Below are 13,294 nucleotides of genomic sequence, written 5' to 3'. Positions count from 1 at the left end.
ACGCAACAGAGTAGGGAAAGGCCACACGCGGAGTAGCGATATATATTAGATTTATTAAATGAATAGAATTGAACAGAATAGATTAAGTTAAGTCAGTAGTGAAGTTGAACTTGGAAAATAAAAGTGTATGCAAGTGAATAAGTAAAGCAGTGGCGGCCGACCCCCAGTCGCGTCTGCAGTACTCTTTTCAAGGCCCAAACCGGGAAGTAATTTACTGCGACTCCAAACACCTGCGTCCAGCTCACCTAGGAGACAGACGTAGCACAGACAGGAGGAGGAGCCAGGCAAATGCCTAGCCCTGAAACTGTCTCTCTCTTTCTCTCTCTCTCCCGCTCTTTTCTGCATGTTCCAAGAAGCCTACGTTCCAAATGATGGTAATGTAATGTTGAAGTTAGATCTGCTGCATGAAGGAGAGTGAGAGAACGTCCGTGTCATGCTTGTATGTTTGATAAATAGGTCCATCTCATCTCAAGGTTTTACGATCGGAATATAAACAATAGATTCTGTGTTATTTGCTTTCTTTTTCAAAATGTTGTCAGAGATCTGAGGCTAATAAAAAAAAAAACATCCGGGGCGATAGCCCTTGAATGGCCATACCTAATGACGCCTCTGATCCGGAGTGTCAAACTCATATCAGGCAGTGGGCCGGATTTGTTGGAGTGAGACCTCATAGGGGCTGTCATTATCAGGTCATGATCATTTTTTTGAGTGTTGTTTTATGATATACCTTTACTATACCCACTTTTGAGCAAAATAGGGGGAATGAGAAGGAGAGCAGTCATGATTTGTTCTATATTTTTGCTTTCATCTTCTGCAGATGTTAGGGTATATATAAGAAGTGAATCTGGCACCTGGAAGAATGGTGGAAAACAGTTTGAAAAAGGAGACTCTGTTAAGTTGCGCTGTATGGTTGATGGGTCTTCAGCAGACTGGAGGTTCCTCTGGTACAGGGTTGTTTTGTTCAGAGATGAGCTTTCAGAGATGCCACGCTGGAACGGTGATACAAGATTCTCTCTGGAGCTCGTCTCAGACGGGAGGAAAGAAGCTAACAGCTACTACATCCTCAACGCTGCTGCCCCCCAACATTCAGGTCTCTATGTGTGCCGAGCAGAGAGAGGAGAGCCTGCCTCCTACACGTACAGCGCCCCAATGCTGATTTGGGTAAAAGGTATCGCAACTTGTCTTTCACACTAATGGCATCTTATTGTGTTCATTCCAATTTTTTGACCAAACGCCTTTCAGTATGTTTTAAAAGAGCTGTTTTAACACGTTATCCTCTACTACAGATCCTTCTCCTCCATGGGTCCTAAACCTCAGTCCCAACAGGACATGGTTCTATGAAAATGAGTCTGTGTCATTCAACTGTGAGGGGCCAGAAAATGCAAGTGGTTGGATCTTGAGAAAATACAGGAATGAAGTTTCAACGGAGATTGAGACTCCGGGAAAGGCTGCATTTAACATCAAATCCCTCAATATCTCTCATAGTGGAAACTACTGGTGTCAGTCTGAATCAGGAGAGTTTAGTAATATTGTTAAAATGGGAATACAGAGTAAGTTACTCTTCTATTGTATATATATCTATATATATTTCAAAAATGAATTCAATTCAGTGATTTACATTGAAATTGTATGCCTTTTAACAGAGAGACCAGATCCATATATACACGTCTCTCAAGAGGGTTGGCTGACAGCAGGAGATTCCGTGTCCTTGCGCTGCAATCTAGACAAGTCTTCAACCTCTGACACAAAGTTGAGAATCCTCTGGTACAAAATTGTTCCTTACAGAGAGGAGCTGCCCACTTTTACAGACAAACAGGGCAGCTCTACATATTCTGTGGAGCTCCTCCCAGACAGCAGTGGAGATGGAGACTCCTACACCCTCAACTCAGTTGGCCCTGAACACTCAGGGGTCTATGTGTGCAGAGGAGAGAGAGAACAATCTGATTATCACACAGAATACAGTACACCTAAGCTTCTCTGGGTTATAGGTAGGTGTTGGAAAGACCCAGATAATGGAGCCTCAACTGAAATTTCTATAATGTATTTTTTAGTATAGTATGCTTTGATAATATGTGTGGACTTTAATCCTGTCCTGTCTCTTACTCCTCCAGATCCTTCCCCTAAAGCTGCTCTGATCGTAAATTCCAACAGAACTCAGTATTTTCAGTCTGAGTCCCTCTCACTGAGCTGTGTGGCGCAGGGCAATGCCAGTGGCTGGAGTCTGAGGCAATACTTATACTATTATCGTCCCTCAGGATTATCTCTCTCAGGATGTCCTTTTAACAACACAATGACTTGGGATCAGTCCACGTGTAACATCAGCTCACTTGATGTTTTAGACAGTGGAATGTTCTGGTGTCAGTCTGAATCTGGACAGTGTAGTGACGCCATCAAAATAACAGTGAAGCATAGTAAGTTATGACCACAAAAGAAGAATCCTTATTCATATTCATCATGCTTTGTATCAACATTTTTATTTGTACTTGATAACCTCACTGTGTACTGTAATGCTCGTAGATCCTCGTCCTACGTTAGATGTGTCTCCCACCTGGCCAGCTAAAGAAGATACTGTGACTCTGAAGTGTGCGGTGTCAGGATCCTCATCTGGCTGGAGATTCCACTTTTACAGAGTCATTGTTCCAATTGAAGAAGTTCTCCCCTCAGAAGATACCGACGTCTTTTCACATGAGCTGAAATTATCAGAAAACTCTACTGAGCTCCTCTCAGACAGCAGCAGAGAGGCGGGAGGATCCTACACCTTCAGCACTGTGGGTCCTGAACACACAGGGTTCTATGTGTGCCGAGCACAGAGACTAAATTCAAACTCTTACACTCTTTACAGCAACCTTAGGCATCTGTGGGTAAAAGGTAAGATATCCTATTTGTAGCACATAATTGTGCAGTTAGGTGGGCTTGTGTCTGACTGTCAGTGTTTATATTGTTGAGGTCAGACATGATAATCATCCAAACATCTTCCTGCTGTACACAGCACTGCTTGCCATGCGCACTGCAATTCAGTGTTGTGTGTTGCTGTGTGCAGGGGGAATGGCTAAAGTAAACGTGAATATATTTTATGGCTAAAGTCAACGGAGTATCTTTGTGACTGTGGTCTGTGACTATGGAGCCCCAGAGGAGACATGCCAAAAAAACATAAACTTCTCCACGTCCTTTTAGGGTCTCTAGTCTTACAGTTGTCACAGTAGACCTCTGAAGTTATAACAAAAAGCTGCCATCTTTGTCAATATACAGTAAAGTAGGGTGACCAGACGTCCCCGGTTTCAGGGGACAGTCCCCGTTTTTGGTTGCCTGTCCCTGGGAAAATACAGAAAAACGACCTTTGTCCCCGTTTTTTGGAGATAAAACTTGCATGTAGCCTTTTTCAATCAGACTAGATAGTCAAACTGAAAATATCCCCGTTTTCCCACATTTTTGGGATTATGTCCCTGGTTTTGGTCTTGGACATCTGGTCACCTTAATATAAGGGGATCCGGTAATTTTTTTTTTACAGTTGTTATAAAAGTTACCACCTCCACAAAGGGATAGACAATTAGGCATGGGGTCATCCCTATGTTCCCCGGTTTTCCCAAAAAGGGTCCTACTGTATGTATGCTATAGCACACAATGGAGTCAATGGGCGAAATTGCAAGCAGTTACACTTTCAACATTCGTTTGAAATTCAGATTGGGGTTCAGCTTGTTTCTGAACACAATGGTTTCAAGGAACTGCCTTTCTTTAGCTGTCCGATGTATGCTATCAACCTAATGATTTTCCCAGTGTTGACAACAAATTTTCTGGTAGCTACAGTATTATAATTCGATGGTAGCGTCATTAGCTTGCTAGCTATATTGTGTACATAACCATCTAAAACACATTGTTAAAACTATTCATATTTACATTCTAGGGAATGCACATTAATTTGAGAATAAATTAAAACAGTTCTGGCAGTGTAACTGGAATTACCAAAAAAACGGAACCTTGTTATCCTTGATAACTTTGAAAACTTTGTGCCTTTTATTTATGTTTTCTAAAGGATTTAATCCTTGTTAAATCAAATCAAATGCCTTTACCCATGGGGGTGTTTCAGCCACCAGTTTGGGGGCAGTAACCACTATTATGGCTACATGTTGACTGTATAAATGGGGAAATAACAGGAATTTTGAATAGTCATTCTAATGAGAGTTACTCTCTCATTTAGCCCAACACACTTTTTGTCATTTGCCTTTGAGTGGGGTCTGTGATCGTCGGTACTTTAAAGGCAAATTTTTGCTACTCCAGAGATCATTTCCAGTGTAACTTGAAGTTAGCTTCGATTAACACCCGGATCTCCTTGTCTGGGCATAGCTGGTAGCCTCTGGTATGTGAACTTCAGAGGTATATTGCCTTCTTCATGTTTATTAGCTCACCAGTATAATCCTTTGGTTTGTTATAACCTAATAATACCCAGCTTTTCTTGTTTGCCTCATATTCAATGAGTTCAAAGCAACAGCTTCCAGATGCAATTAACTTCATCAAGTTGCATGGAATCAACTGCAGATCTTTATAAAGACATTGACTCTAAAGGAAAACATACGTCTAAGTAACTTAAGGAAATGGAGATGGATATTTTTGCAAGGCACAATATATCAGTAATGTAATGTCTTTTGTATTCATTTTGGAACTAAAATAGTTTCTCTGTTGCATTCCAGATCCTTCTCCTCCAGCTTCTCTGGGTATCTATCCAAACAGGTCACATTTCTTTCCATCTGAGTCTGTCTCACTGACCTGTGAGGTGAAGGGCAATTCCAGTGGTTGGACTTTGAGACGGTTCACAATCTACAACAAAGTTTCACACTGTGCTTTCAAACATGGAGCAGTTACTTGGGATCAGAGGCCATGTCATCTAAGATCCTTAAAGGCTGCAGATAGTGGACATTACTGGTGTCAGTCTGAATCTGGGGAGTACAGCAATGCTGTCAATATATCGGTAGATGGTAAGTTGTTTTGTTATTATTTATTTACACCTAGTAGACACCTAAATTCTAAATGTATTGTAGATATGTTGTATATGTATATTATTGAATTGTGTCATTAAACTGAGCATCCCTGTGAATTGTAAAAATATTTGCAAGATCAGTAATCTTTGAAGGAATCAAGGCATAGCCTACATTTTTGCCTGTGATGCTTTTGTAAAATGTGCAAGGTTTTTTCTTTTTTTCCTCCTGGTGTTCTGACATAGCCTACTCTACAGAACCCTGGAGGGGTCATTGCAAGATATTATTTTGGTATATATCCAGAAAACGTGTACTCATTTTACTAGATTGTGCGCTCATTTTACTAGATCGTGTGTACGTTATACTAAATTGTGTGCACATTTTACTAAATAGTGTGTCATTTGACTAAATTGTGTTCTCATTATTGTTGTAAATTGAGAGCACAAGTTAGTCAATTGTGTGCATGTTTTACTAAATAGTGCACTCGTTATTGTTGTAAATTGAGAGCACAATTTACACATTATTAGCACATCCAGATTATTATTATTTGTTCCCATTTTGTGTCTGGCATGGTGTTATAAAAGTCCTTAACAGACATACTGCATCACTCTGTTATTGCAGCCCATTGATTTTGAAGGTTATTTAACCCGTCATTCTTATCCAGTGATCTTCTTGGTCACATCTTCTGCCAAGACAATGTGTCCTACTAAAGTAATCCTTTGTTTACAGTTCAAAAACCAACTACATCTCTACGTGTCCATCCAAACCACTGGGTTATGGAAGGAACTTCAGTGACAATGACTTGTGTGGTTTATCCATCACAGTCATCCATAGATTGGAAATTCTATTGGCACAAAGTTGTTTCCCCTGGAGAAAGCATCACTATTAAATCTTACAGATCCGATCAGGTGAAGAAGTTCTCTGTGCAGCTCCTCACAAACAGTGATAGTGGATCTACAGGGTCCTACAAGCTGAGCTCAGTTGGTCCACAACATTCTGGAATATATGTGTGCCAAGGAGAAAGAGGAGGTTATCACACTGAGTATAGCAGGCCTCATCTAATGTGGGTTACAAGTGAGTGTTTGAGAAAACGTCTCATTATCTACAGTGTGTGTTGATGTTTGCCAGAAGTGCTTTTTCTAATACCTTTACCCCAATCACAGGTCCTTCGCCGTCTAGCTGGCTAAGACTCAGTCCCAACAGAACTGAGTTCCTTCCATCTCAGTCTCTGTCCCTGAGCTGCAAGGTGCTTGGGAACGCAGCTGAGTGGAAAGTGAGGCGGTATGCTTCTGGAAAGCTTTCAGACTGTCCTTTTAACTCAAGATCGGGCACTTGGGCCGAGTCCACATGCAACATCAGCTCTTTAGACACATTTGACAGCGGTGTGTACTGGTGCCAGTCTACATCTGGAGAGCGCAGTAATGCTGTCAACATAACAGTTCACATACCAGGTAAATTTGCATAACATGTCCCACAAGATTGAAATTATCACTAATAATTTGGAGGGTGATGACGAGAATATTTCTTTGCAAGTCTGCATCATTTAGAAACTATGATCCAGATATTTTACTTTAATATTCTGTACATTAATATGATCTGAAAGTGTTCACTCATAATTCTAGCACTGGTAAAGGAGGTGTGATTTTTAAAAAGTTGCTGTTTTTTTCCTCTAAAAAACCTACAAAAAATAATAATAATAATAATAATAATAATAACATAGAGCCCTGGGGCCTTATGTACAAAACTTGCCTACGCACAAAAATCTTTTCACAGTTGGATGTATCAAGAGGAAATGAGGGTGAGAATGTGCGCTCCTCCCTGGTTTCTCCTCTGCAACTATAGAGATCGCTAAGACATGTGACCAAAGTCATCAAAACACAAAGAATTATGGGTAGGTTTGGCTCGCCTGATGCCAGCCCATGTAAACTAGTGGGTCTGGGTCTATGATCTGGCATGATAATAATGAAAACTAAGCGTGAAAAAATTGTGTGAAAAACAGTTATAATCTCGCGCTTCCTTAGTGCTGCTATCCAAGCCATTCCTCGCCTTTTTGTCACCTCTGAAACATGACGTATACTATTATTTTTCCACGCTGGAAAACTATAAAAGATAAGCTTCATGTTACTCTATTGAATTTTATGACACAGCAGGTAAACGGCATTTCGACAACTGCACTTCGTTGTTCCCGCACGTCAGTAAAACAACTTAATTTTGGGCCACCTATTCCCAAAATGCGTTGCGTTTTACGTCACGTTCTCAATCTCTATATATGTGTGGCGTACGCACATTTCCAATGTGTATCGTCAGTTGGCGACCCTTAGAGGCAATGCAGTGCAACATTGGGACAGGGTCTGAATTTATGTGAGATTCAACACATTCTTCCTGTTATATGACAGTGGAATTGTTTTAAATTGGCATGAATTGAATTAATCTTCCTGTCATTCCAATTCCAATTCAAATTCAACTTCCTGTGGGGTGGGGCCAATTCAATTCAAATTCCAATTCATGAATTGTATTGCCAATTCTAAAATTCGGAAAATGTGCACAAGCCTGTATTCCATACACATCTTTGTACTTGAGGCCCCTTTTGTTTGAGGTCACAAAGTTCTGTCAGTAAGAAAGAAAAAACAGTTAGCATAGAGTAATAGAGTTATCCTGCTAGTGGCAAGCTCTAAAAAATCAATAAAACACATAAAGTGCTGTCTTGTAAGGATTCTGTTTATGTTGCACAGCACTTGTAATGACATTTTGGGTCTAAAATCTGTCTCCATAGCATACTGTAGCTTTGTGGCCACTTGGCTGAGCTAGCCACAATAACTGGAACTAAGCTAAGCTTATATTATATTTCAAAATGGCCAGAGTTCTCCTTTAAGGTGTCAGAGAGTGAGGTTTACTACTGCACAGTACTTGATAACTTGGTACTCACTGGCTATTGGATGTTTACATTCATACAACTGTTTCTCTTCATAGAACTATCATATTCATACATCTCAGTCAGTCCAAATCACTGGGTGACTGAAGGCTCTCCAGTGACTTTCAGCTGTTCAGTTGGAAACCCTTCTCCAGGCATGAGGTTTCACTGGTACAGAGCTGTTCCAGTCAGTGAAGGATTACCTTTAGTCAGCTATCGTGGTCGATTCCATGAGACTAAATACTCCGTGGAGCTCCTGTCAGACAGCAGCAGAGGAGCTGGAGGCTCCTACATTCTAAACTCCTCTGCTCCAGAACATTCAGGCCTCTACGTCTGCAGAGCAGAGATAGAAGATCTGGATGCTTACACTGAGTACAGCCATTCTAAGCTCCTTACAGTAACAGGTAGGTGATGGAGAGGCTAGTGTGTGTTATATGTGTTTACAGTTGTGGTCATTCATTTACATACCATTTCAATTAACCTATTATCTGGTTTGATTTGCATTGATTTCAATAAGCAGATTGAACAGGCTAGTAGGCTAACTGAAATAAAACCATGCCAATCTCTAAGTATCGTGAAAGGTATGTGGTGATGTGGGGCTATTTTAATTCCGAAGGCCAAGAGAACTTTATCAAGATGCAGAGTATCCCGGATCCATGAAATAACTGGTATTTAAAATACAGATCTGCCTGCCTCCTTATGGCATGCAGCACTCAGTAATTCACAATGGTTATGAACAACCATTATAGTGGACATTACTGAAATTGTTGTTTTTTATTCAACATTTAATAATTCTGTCAAATGTCTTATTCTCTGTTTTGGTATTTGTGACATGTTTATCTCATATAGCATTTATTACATTACTGAGAGGACAGCAGCAACAACTGCACATTTAATAAATATCACTTGCTGTGTTGTGTGGTGCAATGTATGCCACATCAGAGCTCATAGAAATAGGAAATCTTGTTATTTCCTGTGCTGGAACATGGCTGCATCGGAACTTGGTATTGGTGTCTTAAGCTGCTTGAATTTTCCCGTTGGGGATCAATAAAGTATCTATCTATCTGAACTATAATCTCATGAAGTACGTTCGTTGGGCTATAGGCAGAATGGCTTGAGTACAGTGGTAGCCCACTCTTGATTTGTCTGTTTTCTCAACTCTTCCAGGTCCCTCTCCCTCTGTCTGGCTTGATGTCATTCCCAGCAGATCCCAGCATTTTGTATCTGAGCCTCTCACTCTGGCCTGCAAAGCACTGGATGCTGCAGGGGTCTGGTCAGTGAGACGGTTCACTGTGTCAAAGGAGCTGTCAGACTGCCCCTTTGATAAGAAATCACAGATGCTGGGTCCATCCACATGTAACATCAGCTCTTTAACTCTGTCAGCCAGTGGGGTGTACTGGTGCCAGTCTGAATCTGGGGAACGCAGTAATGCTGTCAACATAACCGTGCACAGTGAGTGATGGGGCAGTCAGAACTTCAGAACAGATTATGGGTCAAAGACTTAATGGCTTCCCTGATTGTGTTTGTGTTTTTTCAAGCTGTAAACAAATACAGGAGTTCTGACCCCTTTATGTTTAATGTGTGGCTCACTTCTCACACATACTGATGCACACTAATTTTCTTAACTTGTGCAGGTGGAAATGTGATACTGGAAAGTCCAGTGCATCCCGTGAAAGAAGGAGAGCAATTAACTCTCAGCTGTTCGGGCCGAAAAAGTGTCAAATCAAACCTCAGTGCCACATTCTATAAGGATGGATTACATGTGGCGAACCAAACCTCTGGAACAATCACCGTACCGAACATCTCTAAGAAAGACGAGGGGTCCTATGTTTGTGAGATTGAAGAAGAAAGGAAAAGAAGGTCATCCGGAAGCTGGGTCTCAGTCAGAGGTAGGGAAAAAAATGTTTGTTGTGTGTGGTTTAGACAACCCACAGAGCAACTTCCTGTCTAAGAGACAGTGCTCATTGTTTCTTTGACTCAAACATCATTTGATCCCTCATACAGTATGTAGCACAGAAACCAACAAATGTAACTGCAACCAATCTAATGTTCAAGATAACTCAACATACTCTGTATCAAATTGCTTAAGGTCTTTGTAATGATTTCTTTTCCAGGTTCATCCATACTATCTCTTCCGCCATCAATACTATAAACTTTAGATACAGCGCCCTCCACAATTATTGGCACCCCTGGTTAAGATGTGTTCTTTAGCTTCTAATAAATTCATTTTTTTTCCAAATAATATAGGACCACAATGGAAAAAAGCGTAAAATCCAACCTTTAATACAAGTGCATTTATTTAGAAGGAAAAAAATCCCACATTAAGAAATAATTATTCTTCATAAAATCACCTGTTCCACAATTATTGGCACCCCTAACAATTCCTAGGAAATAAATGTAATTAAAGTATTTCTGTCATTTCTGTCATTTCTACAGTAGTTTACAAAGTCAATCAGAGTATGTAGGAACATTTAATTAGTAATTCTTAACATCCTGTTTTCCTGGGCTATCAATATGACGTGACACAGAGGCCATTTCTCTTCAACATGGGAAAGACAAAGGAACACACTGTTCAAGTAAGGCAGATGTGTATCGACCTTCACAAGTAAGGCAATGGCTATAAGAAAATAGCCACTCGCACACCTGCCCATATTTATGGTCAGAGGAATCGTTAAGAAGTTTAAAACAACTGGAACAGTGGTAAACAAGCCTGGAAGAGGACGCAAGTTTATTTTGCCACCACGCACAGTGAGGAGGGTGGTAAGAGAAATAAAAAAATCTCCAAAACTCACTGTTACAGAATTGCATCATATGGTTGCATCTTGGGGTCACAAAGTCTCCAAAACAACCATCAGGCGCTATCTACATGCCAACAAGTTGTTTGGGAGGCATGCAGGGAAAAAACCTTTCTCACTCAAAATCATAAGCACAAACGTCTGGAGCGGTACTGGGCCTTCAACTGGGACCATGTGCTTTGGTCAGATGAGACAAAGTTAGAGCTTTTTGGCAACAAACACTCTAAGTGGGTCTGGCGTAACAAAAAGATGAGTATGCAGAACAGCACCTCATTCCCACTGTGAAGTATGGGGGAGGATCGGTGATGCTGTGGGCCTGTTTCTCTTCCAAAGGGCCTGGGAACCTTGTTAGGGTGCATGGCATCATGAATGCTTTGAAATACCAGGACATTTTAAATCAAAATCTGGTGGCCTCTGCCCGAAAGCTGAAGATGGATCTTCACTGGGTCTTTCAGCAAGATAATGACCCTAAACATATGGCCAAGTCTACACAGAAATGGTTCACCAGACACCGTATCAAGCTCCTACCATGGCCATCTCAGTTCCCAGACCTCAACCCCATTGAAAACCTGTGGGGTGAGTTGAAGAGGAGAGTGCAGAGGAGAGAACCCAGGTCGTTGGCTGATTTGGAGATTTTGTGCAAAGAGGAATGGTCGAAGATCCCTCTTTCTGTTTTCTCTAATCTAGTGAAACATTGTAAAACAAGATTAGGTGCTGTTTTATTAGCAAAAGGGGGTTGTACAAAGCATTAACATCAGGGGTGCCAATAATTGTGGCACACATGATTTGATGTAAAATAATTATTTCTTAATGTGGGATTTTTTTTCCTTCTAAATAAATGCACTTGTATTAAAGGTTGGATTTTATGCTTTTTTTCCATTGTGGTCCTATATTATTTGGAAAAAAAATGACACATCTTAACCAGGGGTGCCAATAATTGTGGAGGGCGCTGTAGCATTCATTGTGTAGTGTAGTGTATTTACGTGCACTTACACACAAATATATACATTTTTTCATTACAATGAAAAAATGCATCTGCATCTTAAAGGAACACTTCACCGTTTTTTCATATTAATCATGCACGCATTATGAAAAAAAAAATCTAGATTTTTTTTATATTGATTTTATTACTCTATATGAGCCCAATATTGAAAATCAATTGGAATTTGTTAAAAATATGATTTTATACAGAAGTTACGATACTGTCCATGCATTGAAACGTGAGAGTATGTATCAACTCGTCTTAGTTAAGGGAATAACGGTGAAGTGTTCCTTTAACTCTAGATGGAAATGGAAAAATGTGTCATCGTGACTCAACTCTTTTTTTATTATTGTTTCTGTCCCATAGCTGCACGTGATGAACGCAGAGGACCCCGTAAAACGCTGAAAACAATGTACCAAAAATCTAAAGACATACTGTAATGTTCTGAATTGGTACTAGGTAATGGTTCAGATATGAACTTTTGTAAAATATTACTCAAGTACTAATGAAAAGTATATATTGTGTGTGTATGGGGGCTATATAGTGTGTGTGATAATTTCACAAGAAAAAAAAAACTCTTAAGCAAGGTCATTGCACAAAAATGTTCTGTTCCACAGCACCCCTACATGTATGATGTCTATTGGCACCAAGGCTGGGGAATTTCCACTTTCTCTTTTCATAGTTGACCTCAATTTTTCAGAAACAAGATACCAAAGCAAGTTCCCATACGTCTGTCTTTTCTCTTGACACTTTATGTTCATGCTGTTATTATATAGTTATTGTTGTTATTATATGGTTTATGGTTCATGTATTAACTTCTTGTTGAAGTAATTTACGGTGATTACCTTATGAAACGGTCAACATAAAAATGTAAAACTGTCATCAAAGCAGAAGGTGGCTACTTCTAGCATAAGAAACATTTAGATTTGTTTCATTTTTGCCTCCCTACAATAAATAAAAGCACTCAGAGAACGTAGACCTCTGTCTGTATTGTTCTCCCTTGTCATACATTTGAACCTAAACTATTCAGATCGTCACCACATGGCCATACCATGCCATTAAAACATAACCGCCTTCTGAATCCAGATGGTGATACAGATCACTCCCAAAATAGTTTCTTCCTTGGGTCATTTCAGACCTTTCCTGAAAACTTCATCGAAATCCATCCATTACGTTTTTGTTATCTTGCTAACAAACACACAAACAAATCCCGATGAAAACATAACCTCCCTGACGGAGGTAATAATAAATAAATAATAATAATAATTAAAAAAAACATTGAAGTTGAAGAGGGGTGTCCCTCCTTTTGATTCATATTGTATAATATGTCAACTTGAAACAAAATTAATGATTCTAGCCATCTCTAGTGGTAAGTGGTGGTTTTGTCTTAATAAAAGTAAAGTACCAGTAAGTCTTCAAACTTGCTTGTACACACCTGTTGTGCTCAGTCAATTTTTGATTGCATCAGGATAATGAAGGCTGACCACAACATCTAGAACTGTGTGAAGAAAAGTGGCCTAGTAGTGAACCTTCCTAAGGAGCCACGCTTCACATACCAGTGTCACAGCTATAGGTTGATGCCTTCATAAATCATATAGTGAGTTGGAACAGCAGAACATTTATTGTGAAGTCAGTC

General features: G+C 40.0%; 1 protein-coding gene across 1 annotated transcript in view; it reads left to right on the top strand.

The window, feature by feature from the left end:
* LOC134094488 (uncharacterized) overlaps positions 1-12,856 on the top strand; it is a 31,846-nt gene extending 18,990 nt beyond the window's left edge. Inside the window, exons 7-18 of the mRNA XM_062548023.1 lie at positions 818-1,168; positions 1,287-1,550; positions 1,644-1,988; positions 2,112-2,411; positions 2,518-2,868; positions 4,686-4,970; positions 5,700-6,044; positions 6,134-6,421; positions 7,941-8,285; positions 9,049-9,333; positions 9,516-9,770; positions 12,025-12,856. Of these exons, the coding sequence (XP_062404007.1) occupies positions 818-1,168; positions 1,287-1,550; positions 1,644-1,988; positions 2,112-2,411; positions 2,518-2,868; positions 4,686-4,970; positions 5,700-6,044; positions 6,134-6,421; positions 7,941-8,285; positions 9,049-9,333; positions 9,516-9,770; positions 12,025-12,098 (3,488 nt within the window). The 3' untranslated portion in view covers positions 12,099-12,856. The remainder of the gene's footprint in view (positions 1-817; positions 1,169-1,286; positions 1,551-1,643; positions 1,989-2,111; positions 2,412-2,517; positions 2,869-4,685; positions 4,971-5,699; positions 6,045-6,133; positions 6,422-7,940; positions 8,286-9,048; positions 9,334-9,515; positions 9,771-12,024) is intronic.
* Positions 12,857-13,294: the final 438 nt, after the last annotated feature.

Source organism: Sardina pilchardus, chromosome 1 (assembly GCF_963854185.1).
Source record: "Sardina pilchardus chromosome 1, fSarPil1.1, whole genome shotgun sequence".
Classification (NCBI taxonomy): Eukaryota; Metazoa; Chordata; class Actinopteri; order Clupeiformes; family Clupeidae; genus Sardina; species Sardina pilchardus.
This window is presented reverse-complemented; position numbering and strand designations above follow the sequence as displayed.